This window comes from Brachyistius frenatus, unplaced genomic scaffold (assembly GCF_029030835.1).
Source record: "Brachyistius frenatus isolate BFR_SWC_R1_liver_20210118 unplaced genomic scaffold, ASM2903083v1 Contig_52, whole genome shotgun sequence".
In the NCBI taxonomy this organism is placed as follows: domain Eukaryota; kingdom Metazoa; phylum Chordata; class Actinopteri; family Embiotocidae; genus Brachyistius; species Brachyistius frenatus.
The window spans coordinates 1,345,904-1,364,474 of record NW_027210651.1 but is presented as its reverse complement, the minus strand read 5'-3'; the positions used below and the strand labels follow the sequence as shown (position 1 = coordinate 1,364,474).

At 39.7% G+C, this 18,571-nt stretch overlaps 2 protein-coding genes across 3 annotated transcripts; one reads left to right on the top strand and one right to left on the bottom strand.

The window, feature by feature from the left end:
• Nucleotides 1–146: 146 nt before the first annotated feature.
• On the top strand, nucleotides 147–7,990 carry mcoln3b (mucolipin TRP cation channel 3b). Its single transcript, XM_069704767.1, has 14 exons — nucleotides 147–193; nucleotides 897–1,133; nucleotides 1,217–1,384; nucleotides 1,702–1,855; nucleotides 2,363–2,438; nucleotides 2,556–2,652; nucleotides 3,039–3,138; nucleotides 3,284–3,396; nucleotides 4,265–4,411; nucleotides 4,541–4,642; nucleotides 5,140–5,262; nucleotides 5,404–5,610; nucleotides 5,704–5,834; nucleotides 5,996–7,990. The coding sequence occupies exons 2-14, from the start codon at nucleotides 912–914 to the stop codon at nucleotides 6,033–6,035; spliced, it is 1,680 nt and encodes a 559-aa protein (XP_069560868.1). The 5' UTR covers nucleotides 147–193; nucleotides 897–911; the 3' UTR covers nucleotides 6,036–7,990.
• LOC138624505 (G-protein-signaling modulator 2-like) lies at nucleotides 6,403–17,845 on the bottom strand. 2 transcript variants are annotated; one of them, XM_069704766.1, is made up of 14 exons: nucleotides 17,619–17,845; nucleotides 17,149–17,284; nucleotides 16,645–16,784; nucleotides 14,934–15,057; nucleotides 14,636–14,751; nucleotides 13,542–13,697; nucleotides 12,570–12,678; nucleotides 11,948–12,113; nucleotides 11,657–11,754; nucleotides 10,875–11,060; nucleotides 9,839–10,001; nucleotides 8,961–9,170; nucleotides 8,756–8,871; nucleotides 6,403–7,474 (listed from the first exon to the last, which is right to left on the bottom strand). In XM_069704766.1, exons 1-14 carry the CDS (start codon nucleotides 17,837–17,839, stop codon nucleotides 7,307–7,309), a joined length of 2,109 nt encoding a protein of 702 aa, XP_069560867.1. In that variant the 5' UTR covers nucleotides 17,840–17,845; the 3' UTR covers nucleotides 6,403–7,306. The 2 variants fall into 2 exon arrangements, with proteins under 2 accessions (XP_069560867.1, XP_069560866.1); XM_069704765.1 differs by having other exon boundaries at nucleotides 8,961–9,146; nucleotides 17,619–17,839.
• Nucleotides 17,846–18,571: the final 726 nt, after the last annotated feature.

The window sequence follows — 18,571 nt, the reverse complement described above, 5'->3', positions numbered from 1 at the left end:
AGCTCACTGGGAAGACACGACATGTATTTCGGAAGTTCAGTTGAGTTTAATCATGTCAATCTTGACTCTCGGAGCTAAACAACAGTTTGAATTATGAACTTTAATTAAGACAAAGACATTTTGACTCCCGAGTAATTTTCGCAAACGGCAGGTGGAAGCTGTTAGAAATTGATTACCTTGCTGCGGGACATCGGTAAGTAACCTGTTGGCCTGTGTTTGGTTTAATTGCATCCATTTTTCACTGTTGTTCCGGTTCTGTGTGCATAAATTTAACTCTTACGCGACAAATGATGAATATTTCATAGATTGCCGCAATGGTAACCGGTCACGTTTCTGCTGCTGTGTATTATTCAACATGTTCAGGCACACCTGACTTCCTTCGTGTTGCTGAATAGTCCACCTTTAGTCATGTGCAGACAATAAAAGTAGAACTAGTGCCTTTTGGAGCTTTATCTTGATCTTATGCAAACTATTTAGTTTCTTTCCTTATTCTTCAAAGGAAATGAAAGAATAACATGTATTTCCTGGTGTGTGTGTGTGTTTATTCACTTGTCATATATGGAAGTAGCCTCGATTTATTTTATAAACAACAATAACATGGCACTATGGCCTTAAAAATGTAGAATATTCATCATATCTCTGACCAAGTGTCAGCAGAATCTGAACACTAAGCTTTAAAAAGAACGGATATATTGCCGGCCAGATTTATTGCATTACATTGTACATAGTCCCATAACCTGAGACGCTATTTGTGAAGCTGACTGACCTGTTGGTTTGTTTGTTTGTTTGTTGGATGACTCAGCTCACACCTGGTTTTAAAGTCATGTAAAAAAAAAAAGTGCCTCACATTTCACTGATTTTTAGTTCATGACATTTTCTTTATGTGAAATTTGCAGGAAATAATCTCGGATATGGAGGAGTCCAGTGACTTGTACGACCCGTATGAGACAAATGACCCCCCTATCTGGGAAGACCACCAGCCTCAGCAGCTGGAGGATCCGGAGAACGTGGAGTGCCTCAGAAGGAAGATCAAATACTACTTCATGAACCCCTGTGAGAAGTACCACGCTCGAGGACGAAAACCATGGAAACTCATAGTGCAGATTGTCAAAATTGCCATTATAACCATCCAGGTAATAATCTCGCACATAACCTAAACAATTGTGATTATATTGTTTTTCACCATCCTCATAAGAAATGCCTTTTTCCATCCCAGTTGGTGTCTTTTGGGCTGAGCAACCAGATGGTTGTCATGTTCAAGGAGGAAAATCTGATGACATTCAAGCACCTCTTCTTGAAAGATTATGTAGACGGAGGCCTAGATAGATACGCTGTTTACAGACAGGCAGATGTTTATGATCACATCGATTACGCTATTAAACAGGTAAGCAAAGCTTTTCCTTCTGCTTTTGTGTTGCTGTAAATTATTGATGGAATTTTACAAGTCCGCATTTTTTATATGGTCAAAAACTCTGACGGGCTACATCTCGTCATGGGATTGGACTTTGTTCGTGTCACTTAAATCGACCATTTAATTATGTTGATTATGACTGCATAAATCTGTCATGAAAGAATTCTCTAAATCTGCTGCAGCTTCTTGTTTTAGCGAGTTACTTTTCAACCATTCACATGTTTTTAAAGTTCACCCAAATACTGTAAATGTGTCAACAAACCTAATTGTTTTCAATTGTCCGTTTCCAGTATGGACTTCTGCACAACATCACCGTGGGCAACCACGAATATGAGAAGAGAGGTGGTTTGTACGCGCCGCTGTCACTGTGTCAGGAGTTCTACAGGAACGGCTCCATCTACCCTGCAAATGAGACCTTTGAAATTGATGCCCATGTGGAAACTGGTAAGCATCATTATGTTTAGAGTAATGATTTATGATAATACGGTTGAAAGTTCCACCTAAACCTACAGGGCCAGTCAAATATTTGGACACCTACTCATTTTATGTAATATTTACTTTTTTCTGCAATGTAAAACAAAACTATGTAGCAGATCAAATATCAAGCCACTGTTTGCCTTGAAGACAGCTTTGCACAATATGGATTCACTCACAGTTTAACCTAATTCATTAAGTAGTCACCTGATTTTTTTAGTTTACAGGTGAACCTTGTCAAAAGTTGACAGGGGGAATTTCTTGCCTTGATAATGCTTTTAAAACTCTGGTTGCATCTCAGTTTTTTTTTTTTTTTTTTTGATCGCTTCAGTATCGTTTTACACCTTAAAAATAGTGAAAAATAATATTGAATCACTCCTTAGCAAAAAAAAATAAGGAAATAGATTTCTAACAAGGTTTATTTTACTAATTGTATTTTATTGTCACCTTTTTGTCTTTGCTGTGACCTCTCTACAGATTGCATTTACATTTATCCGATGTATAACTCATCACTGCGTGAAGCACTTCCAGACTTTGTATTGCATTTCAAAAGGTTTGTCAACAGCATTCTCTTGTACTCTTTTACTGAGGGCTACATCAAATTGCTCCCTCGATGCTGTCTGCCTTTTAAAAAACCTCTGTCGGTTCATGTACCCGCTCTGTCTTCCAGGATGCTTTCTGTCAAGATCACATTTGTTCTCAAGGCCATTAATTTGCAGACAGTGAGACATCGAGAGCTGCCAGACTGCTACGACTTCGCCGTTACCGTACGTCACTTGACTCTTCACAGCTCAGTAAACACAAGTGGATCACATCAGACTTCGTCTTTCGCTAGCTGTGATATGACACTTCTGATCACTTCATAGCTGCCATAACTGTGACAGTGTTTCTTTGTGGTCCTGCACCTGTGAGCACGGCACAGATACAACAGAGAAACAGAGTTTAAATGACAAGCAAGAGAAGTGAAGAATCTTTTTTTTTTAAGAAACAAATCAGAGTTAAAGTAAAGCTGTTTGCACACAGCGCCTGATATTTACATAGTTAAATGTTAGCCATGAGGCCTGGCAGCTGAATGTTTACCTTTTGAGGTTTGGCTTTAAGGATGTTGTATTTTTTCTTTCCTCAACTTGAAATTTTACTTTCTGGTTAACAGATTACTTTTAACAACCAAGTGCACAGTGGCAGGATAAAAGTCAACCTGGAGAATGATGTAGAAATCAATGAATGCAGAGAATGGAAAGTATCTGGAGCATGTAAGTTTGCCGAGCTGATTTTTTTTTTTTTTGGTGTGTACAAAGGAATCGGCTGCGTTGCTTAAAGCCCATGTCTGACTGAGAAATCAGTTTGAAGATGTTGCTCTTTTTCAGATGAGTAAATTTAATGTCTCTGTTCCCTCAGCTCCCAGAAACAGTTACCTGACTGTGCTGTTTGACTGCCTCATCATTATAACGTGCATCACCTCCTTCACCCTCTGCACCCGCTCAGTGATCAACGGGATCCAGCTGCAGTTTGTGAGTAAAATTAACTGACCTGGAAGTATCTTAGACACACAGCTCAATAGTTTATTTACTCACAGCTTTAAACATTTACAAAAAAAAAAGTAAAATCTATGATTGTTTATATCAGTTTGTATCTAGTATAGTGGTGGGAAGCCAAGGCCAGAAACATTTTACACCTCCTTAAAATCAATAATTCAGGATGGAACTTGCTACATTTCAACAACAAGCATTTACATGCTAACAGTTTCATTTCATCATGATGCTTTTAATGTAATCTGTTTATTAATGGAATAAATAATTACTATTCATGGGACAACAGCAGCCGAGGGCACGTTTGGCGCATTTTCTTTGTTTCTTGTTGATGCTATTGTGTTGGTCGCTTCTGTTTTTCTTGGCCGCTGTACTCCATCTGTCCTCTCTACGCCTATTTAATATGTCCAACTACAAGTAATAATCTTCCAGATTTGAATTTGAATAAATACAGGTTTGTGACGCAGTAGTTGTTCTGCCGGAGAGAGTAGGCGGAGCGAACTCTTCAATTCACTTGTGTGAAGCGGCATCCTGTTATTTCTGCTCTCTGTTACTGTTGCGAGTAAAAACTGACTGGCTAAACATACAAAAGGTAGATCATTGATTACTGAAGAACAGCCATAAATCCAGAAAAAAAAAAAAAAAAGTCATAGGAAACACTGTTTGGATCTCTGGGAAGTGAAGTTCAAAAGCACAGCTGTAATTACCACTTTTTGCCAGAAGTGCCGCCAAAGAACAAATTGGAGATCTTTGAGATTTTTAAAAACAATTAACAGAAAATAAAACAAGACTGATGACTTACTTGAGGACATTTATAATAACACCTGCTTTTTTTTAATGTTTTAAACAGGAGTACACTCGCTACTGCAGGATACACGGAAAAGAGGTGCCGTGGTTGGAGAAGCTGGAGTTTGTGAGCGGTTGGTACATCCTGATCTTTGTCAGCGACACATTGACCATCATTGGCTCCATTTTGAAGATAGATATCCAGGCGAAGGTAATGAGGAGTCGACCTCTGGAGGTTGATTAATGCTCCAGTCAGTTCATTATATAAATTGAAGTGCCTTTGAATACTATCAGTTTTTGCCGAGTTCATCTTGAGTTCATCAGTAACATTTTCTTTTAGGTGCTCACAAGCTATGACGTGTGCAGCATCTTCCTCGGCACAGGTACCATGTTAGTCTGGATTGGAGTCATCCGCTACATGGGCTACTTCAGGAAATATAATGTAAGACCAGATTTTATTAATTGAATACAGGAAAATGCTTTTGCGAGTGCCACATTCAGTTCAATAAGTTTAAGAATTTCTTGTGGCAAACTTCACCGAGAAGTCGATTCAACATGCAAATGTACCGGAGGCCTCAAGTTTCTACATCACACTTCTATAAAGCTGCTTCTTTGACTATAATTTAATTCTAGTCTGTTACGATATGATATCCCTTCGTACCCGTGTGAAATTACAATTTAGTGAGCACAGACAAACTTTCCTTCGTCAGTAGATGAACTTGAAAACAGGCTTCTATAGGACCACAAAATAGTTTCTACACTAATTGTCAGAGATGCATTGAAGAGGGCTGTTATTTGGCACCACATGCTGAGGAAAATGATCATGATTGCACCAAACTACAGGAGCATTCTCAAAAAGGAAACGCGTTTGGTGGTTATTGTGCAGATACACGCCTTCTGCGGACATTATTCAGACCCGTGTTCTTTGTTTATTTACAGATTCTCATCCTGACACTCAGGGCTGCTTTCCCAAACGTTATCCGATTCATCTGCTGCGCTGGAATTATTTACCTGGGCTACTGTTTTTGTGGCTGGATCGTCCTTGGCCCGTATCATGAGAAGGTAACGAGCATTGACATGACACAACGAGAAGTTTGCAAGATTTAACAGAAGCCAGACATTTAATTTCAACTTTAACGGAGTTCTGTGAATAAAAATGAAAAGGCATCAAAGTGAACTAACCTGGTGCTCTGTGACTTTTAGTTCCGGACCTTGAACACCGTGTCGGAGTGTCTGTTCTCGCTGATCAACGGAGACGACATGTTTCCCACCTTTAAGAACATGACACAGAAGAGCAGCCTGGTGTGGATTTTCAGCAGAGTCTACCTCTATTCGTTTGTCTCGCTCTTCATCTACATGATCCTCAGCCTTTTCATCACAATCATCACTGACACCTATGACACCGTCAAGGTGATGTTAACCCACCATGCTGCATTAAACACTCTCTAAAACTCTTGATGCCTTTGTATAAACCGATGTCCCCCTCTGATTTGCACCCTTTAGCAACAGCAGCAGAGTGGAGCCCCGACTACGGAGCTCCAAAGATTCCTGTCGGAGTGCAACGATCTGCCCAACTCTGGGGTGTACAGACTTGACAAGAAAAACACCTGCTTCGTTACCTGCTGCATCAACAGGTATGAACACATTTCTACTCCATCTTGACAATTGCATTTTCACAGCACCCATTTTTGATGCCCTTTATTTGGACTAATTAAAGTGCCGATGCAAGCGCACTGTCAAAGTGCGAGTTAAAACGACTAATAGAATCTAAGCTGAGCTATTTTTCTCATTTCAGATGCAGACAGCATCAAGAGAGCCTGACTTCAGAGGCATAGCAGGTTTTTAATATGGAGGCATTGAAAGGCAGTACTGTATAAACTGTGACCTAATAATGAATGTGCACTTTATACTGTTGTGTTCAATGGAAGTAGGTTGGAGGGTCTCGATAGCCTATTTCCCCCTTTAACAGTAGACCCCAAGCTTGCCCGTGTGAAGAAATGTTTTCGTAAAGGTTAGAGCTGACGAATGAAGACACCGAAGTCTGATGGACTGATTTTGGAAAATACTTTGTAAATACACCTATTTATGTTGATACCGTCAATGGCAAATATTACGATACGAATTTTAAAGGTCTGTTTTTCGAAAGCATGTCACGTGTGAAAACCCCACTATCGCACGTCAAATAGTGAATCAAGAGTTCCATTAACAAGCTGAAACGTAGATTGAATTTTATTTCTCCATCCACAGGAGAAAGTATCAGTATAAAAGCCGAAATATTTTTTTCACACACTTAATTTTTCTTCAGTAAATTGTTACAATGCAGAAAAATCCCATTTCAGTTCATGGTAATAAGACAACCTTTAACACTTTAAAATGGACAGTCTTTAAGTCTTCAAAAGGAAATATCTGCAGGCAGATATTATAAATAGCTCCAGCAGTGTAGCAGTGAATGTGGCCTTTTATTTCCTCAGAGGAAATTTGCCTTTGATCCTGCTGGAGAGGTCTGAGATCAAGAGTGTACCACCCTTAAAGACTTAATGAAGTTGTAAATCGGCAGAACAGGCCATGCACTCTTCAGTTTGTTTAATTGCAGAACGTTTAGGTTCATAAAATGTCTCTTGTCCATCATCAAAAAGCAGAAATCTGTTAGTTTTAGATGTTTGAGAACAATAGTATGATTTTTTTTTTTAGCCCAACACGAATAATAACGCCCTAGTTTATATGAGCGACTTGATGCAAGCCTCCAGATTGGGCAGACGTCACTGGTATACAGGTCTCTGATAAAAGCAGTCAACTGGTGGCGTCACAAAAAAGCCGACGAGCCAAAAAAAAATTAAAAAAAAAAAAAAAACGCCTTCAACTATCTAAAAACAAGTCTTAAAATTCTAAACTGCCCATGATTTGACAATCACATTGCCAGTTTAGTATAATTTGAGACTCTGATTCCATGTAGCATCCCTTATAGTCTGTAGTCCAAAAAGGCAGGAATCGAGAGTATCGCAGGTTGCAAAAAACAAACTTCAGATTTTTTTTCAAATGGAAAAAAAAAAGAAAAAGAGAACTTCATTTGATGACCTGAGATAAAACGACAAATCGCTCCGTGAGGTCAGCCTGGTTTGGATTCGGTGACGCCAGAAGGAGGTGGGACCCGCTGCTCCTCCATCCTGTTGGATTGGGAACGCAGGATGAGACTGAAGAAATCCTCATCTGGAATAGTTGGTCCCTTCGTTGTAGAAGCAGGAGCAGCACACCTCTGGTCGTTCAGACGGGAGCCCTGAAACGGAGACAGCACAGTTGTATCGGCTGATAGATCACTGTAGGGCTCTAAATTATAAGGTGACGGATGGAGAATGAACGGGCTACTTTCTCAATAATCTATTATGTAATTTATCAATTCAATTCCCTGGTTTTAGCATTTGAACTGCGACTGTCTTCTATCACTATAAACGCAACATCTTCTGGAGGTTTGGACAAAACATTCTGAAAATATCAACCTAAGCTTTAGGAAAGTGTGATGCGAGATGCCACCATTTTATGGACTCAAGGATGAATGGAGAAAGCATTTGATCTCTCTGGATCGTTGAAAATTTAAGCACTGTACAGATTTTATTGTGATAAAGTTGTGTAACAACAAAACATTCTCAAGACAATCAAATGAAGTGTGCAACTTGTACTTTGTGTAACGTTGAAGATGTCTGTTTTGATTATGTTTTTTTTTTTTTGGTACAATGTACGTCAGTTTATTCTGTCATCAGAAACTATTTCATTTGTATAAATTTCACAAAGCGTTCATGTGAAATAGTATCATTATATTATCTGGGGCTGGTTGACTGTTTTTGTCATAGTGTGCTAGAGTTTAATTAAAAAAATTTTTCCTTTCAGTGACTTTAAGTCAAAACACACCAAAAGAAAAGAACTTTCGTGCTCAGGTGCACCAAGATAGTTACTTCCAGTGCCTCTAAAATTAAATAGCCTTTTGAATTAAACTCTGTCAGAACTGTATATTTTGCCGTAAAATACTTCTCAATGTTTGAACAGAAAAATATTTAAATGAGGGAAATTGATCACTAAAGAAAAGTATCTACGGCTTTCAAAAAAGTGGTGGAAAAGAATGTAGATTAGGCTTCATTTTATAGGTCTGGAATTATTAAAACACTTTTACAAAAGATCTTTACTGGAACGAACGGTGTACTGTGGTGCTAATGAAAGGAGACTAATCCAGTTGGTATACTTGTGATGGAAAAAAAAAGAAGCAGCAAAAATCTGTCCACAGAGAAGCATACAATTCAACCTACTTGGAGACTTACGTAAATCTGTAATGAATAATTATTGAATTGGGTTTAAATGATTAATAAGTCAATCTAATTATGTTTTCCCATAATTTAAAAACGTATAATTTCTTTACAGGAAACTGAATTAATGGACCCTTAGGATGAAACCAGTATCTAAGTGTTATCTGCAACTTTGAAAACATTATTTGTTACGGCCTCTGAAAGGGTCTATATTAATCGTAATGTCTTGGGCAGCATGTAATATGTGGATTTCTTTTACTTACCTGGCACTTTACGAGCATGTCGAAGAAGACGTCGTCCCCCTCGGGCTGCTCAGCGCTTGCCTCAAGCTGATCGTACAGGGAGGGTGTGTGAGGGGCCTCCGGGTTCGAGTTGAGGGCTGAGGAGAAAGTCGAGCATTTGTCAAAATGTGAGCAGTGATACTGAGGGGCGTGACAACAAAATGGGCCGTGCTTCGTATTTCTTCACCTTGTGATGTATTTTGCTCTGTGCTGGAGTTTGACGGTGGACGAGGCGGGTTGGAGGCACTGAGACGCAACCCAGGAAAATGGCTGAGGCTGACTCGTTGGTCGTCCAGACGACGGGCCTGGGAGCTGGCCAGCAGCTCCAGGAAATGACCGGGATCCTGTGATGGTGTTTCGCACTCCAAAATAGCTAGAAACAGATCATTATTATCTGCTGGTGAGTAACAAACGGAGGATGGTGGATAACGCTGCATACAATATTTAATTTTGATTAGGTTGAAGGTATGATGAGGATGAATAAGATGTTCTCGGTTTGCAGTTGGTTATTCGACCAAATTTAATGCAACACTCCACCTACAGGTGACATGAAATAGTCCCTATAGACTTAAAAGTTGGCTGGAAAATATATTGTCCTTAATGGATTATGAAAGCTGTGATGAGTTTGGCTTCATGGCCGTCGCAGAGGAGCACAATGTAATAAATCTGCAGCAACAAAAAGATTCATAAATGCCACTGTGCTCACTGAAGGTTCAAACCACAAATTGTAGATTTTGGGTGGAGTATCACTTTAAGTCCTTTCTGGCACAAGACTGAAGATTAACACAACATTTAACACGAAAAGGACAAACGTGGAAACAAGTTACATTCACACCATACAGGGCGGGCGTGGCACTGCCCTCTCTCCAATGGAAACTGAATATTCAAACGGATTTTCAATACAGTATGATGAGTAATTGGCTCGTCATTGATGAAAGAATTTGCAGCTAAATGAGAGAAAGACCGTCATTAGGTCCAAATTCTTTTTCATGATTTCACTTGTATTGAAGCAGTTAGAAGTTAGAAAATGGTGTGAACACGGATTAAAACACGGGGCTGACTCACATTTCCTTTCAGCTACAGGTAGGGTGGTGGAGGGGGGAGGGGGAAGGGCAGGGAGATGGCTCTGGCCATCCAATGTACACCTTTGGTCGTCCATCCTGCTGCCCTGGAAACGAGACAGGAGGTCGAAAAAGCCATCCTCACCGATGGTGTCCGGTGGTCCCGGCTATCGTGTTAAAAACAAAAAAATATTGAGGTAATTAGAACGACTAAAACACAAACAACACAGGACACGCAGCAATACCTTCACCTTTTACAGAGGTGATTGCAAGTTGAGAGCTAAAACAATTAGCTAATTTGCCAATTAACAAAGCATTTTAAAAACTAAAATGTGAAGGCTGTTTTTTTATACATTTTCTGACATTTAATGGATCAATTAACGGAAATATAAATGTGAAAATATTTAATAATTAACAAATGTTTGTTGCAGTCGTGTTTTAATTAGATTAAACAGATTTAGCTGGCAGAGAGTGCTGTAGATGTTTGCAGATGGTGAGGCATCTGTACTCTGCTGTCAATGAAATGTACATTTTACAATTAAAACTGACTGCTGTTTGAAGGGAAAAAGATCGCTGAACTTAGCAGCAAAGTTTGTTAAAAGAATGAGCTGTTAATTGTGCATGTTTTCGTCACTATATTTGTTTTTCCTCTTTTCAACCCCTTTATTTAAATCAGGGCTACTTCTTTTTGTCACTATAAGAGAACATGTTACACATTGTAAGATTGTTAGAACTATGCAATGATGAGCATAGGAATTTAAGCTCGGTATAAGTTACAGTGCGTCAGCGCTGAGAGGACAAAAAGCATCCGATGTAACTACGCAGTTTGTAATGCGATGGCTTAAAAATAAATGTTTTCATTTGTTACAAATTACCGTCGTTTTGAAGTTGACTGAACTTCCTTTAACGTTGTCTTGGAAGACGAGTCAGAAACGACGCCTCTACGCACACCACATGACTTCCTCCCGCCCGTAAAGCTAAGTGAGGCTTTCAGAGATGTTCTGAGCGGGTTATGTGTCGTTACGGCAACTTACAAATACCTTAGAAGACACCGACGCGTTGAGCTCAGGAGCTGCGTGCTCCGTGCAGTTCTCCTGCTGGTCTTTATTAGGAGATTTGTTGTTCTTCTGCTTCTTGCTCTTCAGCCGGTGGAAGAGGAAAAGCTTAGTGGAAGCCTTGATTGAGCTGGTCTTTGAGGACCCAGGGAATGCATCCTTCTCCCAGTCCTGTACATACAGATTGAGGATTTTAAATACAGATGACCGATTTGTGTTGAAGGGCTTAATATTTTACAGTGGGTGAACAGGCTGGTGAGGTTGAAGGATGTTTTTTTTGTTTTGTTTTTTTTGTCATGTAAAAATACACTTTAAATTGTAAATGTATGTGAAAATTACTGCTACCATGGGCCAATATACTCCTAAAGCCGTGGCATTAAAATTAAAGCAGCTGCTCTGCAGCTACAATTTCATATGCATCAATTTGAATGAGCATCAATCATTTGTCACTTTCAAGTACTTTCACTCAGAAAAGCAGTTTGTCCCCAAAAAACAACAACCCTGTACTGATCAGTATCCTTTGTAATGCATTTCATTTTAAATGCAATGTAGAACTTGGACACAGTTTTGTACGTTATAAACTAGACTTTTCTTTCAAATACACACTGGGTTAATTTGGGGTATTAGTAAGAAAACTAAAAGTTAAAATTATTTTGCTTGTTTGGCTAGTTTTGAAATCAGACTGAGCAACTTCCACTGGCTTGCAATTGATTCAAGACTAAAAATAGACACGGTCTACTTCCCGTTGCAAGTCATTTTGTACGTACTGGATGTGCTGCAAGAGGTGCAGTTTGCTTTCGGTCAGGACTTGGACTCCCTTCCAGGTTCTCTGCACTACCTCTCCTTCTTGATGAAGACTTGACCCCTGAAACAAAGATACAAAATTCAACAGTCCAACACAGCACAGCAATGACTGAAAAAGCATCAAAACAAAAAGCAGACTTTTATGGATACTGAAAATTGATCTGAGTTTACTGCTAAAAATACAATCGCACCGACCCAGAAGTGTAACAATTGATTTGTCAGTGCCATGAAATAACAATGTTCTGTACATTTACCGGGTAGGCTGGAGTAACACTGAAAGCTTATTGGCAGAGCAGAGCTGTTGGTGTTGGTGTTGCGGAAGATGTTGGGATTGATGTTGGAGTTGGACTTCAGGCCCACAACCAGCCGTAGGTCTGACAAGTTCATCCTGGCTGTCAACTCGCCACTCTTATCTCCAGTCTGCACCATTGACAACGTCAAAGTTAAAAGATCACCTCCAGACATGTATAGACAAGACATCTACATGTCTATGTCTCCTATGTTTTTTTTCACATATAAAGTTGAACTATTTTCTTAACCTTCTTAAAATTATATCTTTCTTTTCTCTCATTAAAAATTCCAGGTTCTATGAATCTGCATACTTTCAGCACGATTGTGAAAACAGCCTTCTAGTGGCAACCTGAAAAATGAAAATGCTTGCACATGACTCCAAGACAAAGACACAGCACACTACTATATGGGTTAATTCAAACAGTCTATGCAGCACTCAAATGACCGGTTGTGCATAGAAATGCTGCATACAAATAAACTGAGTATTATTCCCTGCTGTTCCCTATACGACCAGCAGATGGGAGTGTGGCTCGATGAAAGCTTCTGACTGGACTCCGAGGGAGGAGGTGAGCTGTTAACAGTCACCTCTTTGGCAATTTCCAGATGTTTCTCAGCGAAGAACATGGCTTGCTCATGATTCCCCAGGGCAGTGTGGGCATTTCCTAGACTCCAGTACGCTCTTCCTTCACCGACTCTGCAGTGAGGCACAAAAGGAAACAGGCTGAGCAACTTGAACTGAGATTATGCAAGATTGAGAAGGGCATTCGTCAAACAGTACAATCACGACGACCTGATCTCAACACGAGTTTACACTCATTTCACAACAGCTGCTATTCAACAATTCCATGTTTTTCCACAGTCCTACAATCACATCTGTAGACATTTAACAGAGCAATGGTACAAAGATTATCATGTCATTTTGTGTGAGAATACCTGTAGTTTTTATAAAAAGATTAATTTAATGAGGATATAGACATAATTTTGAGAAGAATCAGGGAGAAAACTTTCAGTACAGTCCTATTTCATACCTTATATATGCCTTTTCTCAAGACTATAAAAAAAGACAGGTACTCCCACACTATGAATTACAGCACTGCATTGTTACTAGAAATATGATAGGGGAGATATAGTGGAGAAGCTTAAAACCACTGATTTTATCTGCAAAAGCTCATGACTACTTGCACCTTCTTGAGAAAGTGCCTTGTATTGTTATGATTGTTGTGCTTAGACCTGTTTTTCTGCCCAACAGGAGACTTTTTTTCGAAACCTACATTTCCCTTTGCACATCGTTCCGATTGCTATTGCCTTTTTAAAAGACAACACTATGGTAGTTTGTGTTGTCTTCTTTGTGTGCATGACATTAAATCCTGTAAATGATGCTTCCTTGTGACTTTGTCTGCCGTTTAGCATTTGATAGGCGTCAGTGGTAACGCCACTAAATTTGAGCAAATGACTTGTTCTGGGGCCACACACACACTTAAAACAGTTAAACATGCTCATCAAACTTCAAAGACAGTTTGGCAGGAAAGCCGGCAACAAAGGGCTTGTATGGTGTACCGGTCGTTGAGGTCCTGAGCGATGACCAGATGTTTGAGGTGATAATCAATGGCTCTCTCATAGTCCTGCAGTAGTGTGTAGGTGTTGCCTAAACTGTAACAAGCCTGAGCCTCCACTGCTCTGTCCTTCAAAAGTCTGGCCAGCTGCAGAGTCCTCCTGAGGGCAAAAGAGAAGGGGAGGAAGAAGGTCAAAGAATGCAGAGGGTGGGTGTAGAACAATGATAGCTATCTGCTCTTTTCTTTTCTGTCTTTGTTCTCTTTTTCCTGAAGTTTTTTGTATCAAGAAAATACAAGAATCAGGGTAAAACATTGTACATTATTTTATCATTGCACAATGATAAAATAACAATATCTTTGTGGAGAATTATTCATATCTGTGATTGTATTGTTGTGAGCAACACTGAAGAAATACTTCACACAGTCACCGTGTTTTATTACGGATGTGACAGACTTCAGCTTACACGAACATTATAGTGAGTTATAAGCCTTTTTTTTTTTGTAAGTTTCTATACTGGCATTGAATAACCCCTAAAATCTAAACTTTGTTCATTAAAATGAATATTCCCCTAATGCATTAAAGTGCCTTTGATGTGACTCAAAACCTTTTCCTTCATTGAGTATATGCAGAGCTATGAATATGCATTTATACAAAAAAAAACAAAAAAAAACATGGACATGTTACAAAGGTTATTTTCATTGGAGGAGTCGACAATGTTTGTATTCTGCTAAAACACTTTAAATAGGGGGACTTTAAATGTTGCCCAAAAAAAAAAAAACTCCTTACCTGGTGGTGTAATAATAATAATTTTTTCCAGTGTCAATCAATTAAGTTTATTTGGATTTCTGTTCTCCAACTGATTTATGGTTGTATATTCATAAGAATAATTGAATGTTTTCCTTCATGTTATTCCAGCTTTTCTGGTACACGCAAGAAGACAGAAAAAGCACCGTAGTATCAGTTATCAATGTTTGAACTGCAATAAAATAAACAAAATGACCACTTACACACATTAGTTTTGTGTCAAAATATGGCTATCACAGAAGTCAATACTGGATCAGGAGGTGAGTTTGGCCACGAGCCTCAGATTTACTCACTTGTAATGTTCAGCCGCCACCTCAAACTGGCTGAGGAATATGTGTGCATTGCCAAGGTTGCAGTGGGCCCTTCTCTCAGCGGACCTATCCCCAAACTCTTTAGCGATGAGAAGCCGCTGCCAAAAGGGACAAACAGTGGTGTGAACATCACTGAAATTAAAATCAGGAATACCAGGAAACATTTTCAGGTAATGGGAAGTAAATTCTTCACGGTCATGACATGAGAATAATGAACATTTTTGGGAATAAAGACTCGAGCACAGGAAGTACCGTTTACTGCCAGTAGTTTGCTACCTACCTTTTCATGTGCAGCTACAGCAGTTTCAAATTCCCCCACCAGATAGTAAGTGTTACCAAGGTTCCCGTAGGTACGACCCTGGGCTGCCCGATCACCTAACTCGTTCACCAGGGTCAGGTTTGCTCTTAGAAAGAAAAGGGGAGCAGCAAAGAGATGTTAATGCACAAATATTGTGCTACATGTATTTTAACGTGAACACTACAAGAGGGTCTGTCATCTGTGACTGACTGGAAAGTTAAGCATGCCATCAAACATTTGAAAAGGGGGAAAGCACCAGGCTCAGACAATATAATAATGGACACACTCAAAGAAGGTGGAGATATAGTTTGCAAAATTATTCTCCGCATGTATACAACAAGAGAAAGTACCGCAAGGGTGGAAGAAAGCCAACATGATAATTCTACACAAAAAAAGGGGATAAGAAAGACTTGAAAAATTATAGGCCCATCAGTTTACTTTCCAACGTCTATAAACTTTTCACAAAGATTATCACCAACAGACTGGAAAGGTCATGACCATATGCTTCAGAAACATGGACACTGACAACTAAAATGGAAAAGAAACTCTCCTCAGCTCAACACAAAATGGAACACAGCATACTAAATATCACATACAAAGATAGAAAAACAAATAGGTGGATAAGGGAACAAACTAATGTGCAAGACATCATGGAAACCATCAAAAAACAGAAAGTGGACTTGGGCAGGTCATCCGGGCAGGCGGACGGATGGAAGATGGAGCACAGAAATCACTGTATGGACACCAATAGAAGGCAAACGAAATAGAGGAAGACAGCGGAAGAGATGGAGAGATGAAATCCAGCACTACTGGGGCACTGCCAACTGGTATAATTTCGCAAGGGACAGAAAGTTGTGGAAACTCTATGCTGAGGCCTTCGTTCTGCAGTGGATTGACAATGGCTGAACATGATGATGAACACCATCATAAGATGAATTAACCAGGCTACACATCATACATACTGACTACATTCTATGCTTGGCATTGGTTAAAGTGTGCTCAGACGTTATTGTGTTGTCATCATAGTAAGAAACTGTGATCATTGTGGGTCTATTTATGAACAACAGAACAGGAACACTAAAGTGTCATTAAATAGCTAAAGAAAGATCAAGGTAGCACTTGATATACAACAGTCCCTTGAATGTGGCTGAAGATATCTAAAATGACCCACTCTATGGAACCTGAGTATCTGCTAAAGAAAAAAAAAAGACTGAGATGTGATTAAAAATGTCCAGAAAAAGCAAGTTATTGGACATCGAGGGTTTGAGGTCAAGAATGAACCTTCGGGCTCTGCGGTTTATACACTGTATAATAATTCCATTGTTACATGCTAGTCAGTAAACTGTAGGAACATTTAGTCACAATTTTATCTTGACGCTGAATGAAAAGAACCTGATATCAACCACTGCCAAAACTCTTGGCAACCAAGGTATAGCAATTATTTAGCAGTTTATTAAAAACATTATACAGAATGTAACAATTCATATGCGAAGCATCTGGCTGACACTCAGTTTTCAACAACTTGTGACCAGGTGGGAATTCAGCATCACACACAAGGATAATGTGAAGTCATCATTGGGATCTGACAAGTGACTCCGTAGCCTAGATTGTGCACCGGTGTATCTGAATAATTCATCAGGCATTTCGCAATAAAACAAAACAAAATCCCTGATAGAAGTAAATTGCAACTCACTCGTAGTACTGCGCCGCTTTCCGCAGGGCTATCCTGGCCTCATCTGAAAACTCTCCTGGCTCCATCCCAATCCAGCAGATGCTCTTGCCTTTGGCGTGGTAAACGTTTCCGAAATTATACAGCGCCCGAGCCTGCCCAACCTACAACACGCACACCAGATTTTGACAGACGGAAACCAGAGTGACCAGTGCTGTAATTATATACTTAAAAATACACTGACACCAGACGTTCTTGTTTGCATGCAGGATGGCAAACTATTCTCAATGTTGGTACGGCGTTTTAATGCAGTCGCAATACATAACCAAACGGTTCTGTGGCTGCACGTCGTGTTATGTGGTATGGTTGAAAACAAATTTAGATCCATTTATTCTAATCAAAGTAAAAGCGCTTTTAGTGGCAATAGATCTTTCTCAGTTTACTAAAATAAAAGGACTGAAAGCGTGTTTTACGCGCACGAAAATAATCGTTGTCGTAATTCTAAAATATTACCGAAATATGACCTACCTTATCATATATGGCTCTTGTGATATCCAAATGCCTTTGGCAGCAAACCACCGCTTCATCATACCGCCCTAAGAGTTTTAGTGTGTTCCCAAGGTTACCACTAGCTTTGGCCTCACCGAGTTCGTCTCCAATCGTTCTGGGGTTGTAATGGGGGGAAGAAAAAAAAAAAGAAGAAAACATTAAGAAATAATTAGACTGGAATATCAGTGGATTCCTGGAGTGTATTAGCATGAAAACACAAGAGGCTAGAAAGTAATTTAAATATTACACTGGAGTCCAGTTGAGCAATTTAATCATGGAGGGGGAAATAGTCATTAAAAAGTTTTAGCCTTAGACTACGCTTGTGTGCATGACGCAGGTCGAAAATCCCACCAGCAAGTGAAACACTAAATGTTCACGGCGGAAAAATGTTAAAAAGAATGAAATCGTTTTTTGGAACAAATTACTATTATTGATGTGAAAACCGTTACCTGGTAAGTGTGAGGTCATGGCGATGGTACTCCAAGGCTTTATTATAATCTTGAAGGTGAAAGTAGGCATTTCCTAGCTGGCTGTAGATGGCGCTGAGGATTTGGAGGTCCTCTGTTCCAACCTGGATGGCAGACTCAAAGAAGGATACACCGGCGCGATAGTCGCCAGCCTTACAGAGCCGCTCTCCTTCCAGAGCCAGATCCAGACACGACGACTCCATCCTGCAGAAAAGTGGAGTCTGCATGAGAGGCGGCTCTGTGTTGAACAATGGCATGTCTTAATACGAGGTGGGAGGGGGTCAAAATGTTCAGAGACTGTTCTCTTGGAGTGCAGCACAGTGACGCACATCAGGAACGCAACCAGGTGGGTTTCCTTTGACACTCAACGGGACTGTGAACTGTGAATGCACCTCTAGGGTCAGACTGTCAACACCGTGACACACTGGCACTCGGTGGTCCTTCCATCTCTTCCTCCTGCTCCACAAATGTTTGACAAAGTTTGAAATGCACTTTCTGCTCATGTTTCAGGTCTGTGATGAAAATAATAACTGCATGTTAAAACAAAAAAAGGGGGAAAACGCTTTTCACAAAAGGTATTGAACTCAAAATGATGTAAAAAAGACCAGCAAAGATGACGCCATTATTAAAGTCAGTTAACAATGAATTTGCTGATTGTTTCGACATAATTTTGAACAACTGAAACAAAACAAAGTCATTTTTATGATAATTCATGAACAGAAATCAGCAAATGTAGATGATTAACGTACTGACATGCTAACATGAACAAGTTTGATCACCAAAATGGGTAATTAAACAGGATTCTATTGAGCTTCAATCTTTTTTTCCGCAGTGGTAGCATTCACATACACAGAGGGAGAAGTCTAGCCTCTGTGAAACTAGACACAAGAACTATAAATCTAAAATAGGACGGAGCGTTTCCTGTCTGTCGAGAG

Excerpts from the sequence above, each read along its gene's own strand:
- mcoln3b (XM_069704767.1), top strand. The coding sequence starts at position 912 with ATGGAGGAGTCCAGTGACTTGTACGACCCGTATGAGACAAATGACCCC. Across the intron at positions 2,653-3,038 it reads GCTACGACTTCGCCGTTACC|ATTACTTTTAACAACCAAGT; the intron begins GTACGTCACTTG and ends TCTGGTTAACAG. Across the intron at positions 4,412-4,540 it reads AGATAGATATCCAGGCGAAG|GTGCTCACAAGCTATGACGT; the intron begins GTAATGAGGAGT and ends ATTTTCTTTTAG.
- LOC138624505 (XM_069704766.1), bottom strand. The coding sequence starts at position 17,839 with ATGGAGTCGTCGTGTCTGGATCTGGCTCTGGAAGGAGAGCGGCTCTGT. Across the intron at positions 17,285-17,618 it reads CATGACCTCACACTTACCAG|AACGATTGGAGACGAACTCG; the intron begins GTAACGGTTTTC and ends TTACAACCCCAG. Across the intron at positions 11,755-11,947 it reads GTGTTACTCCAGCCTACCCG|GGGTCAAGTCTTCATCAAGA; the intron begins GTAAATGTACAG and ends TCTTTGTTTCAG.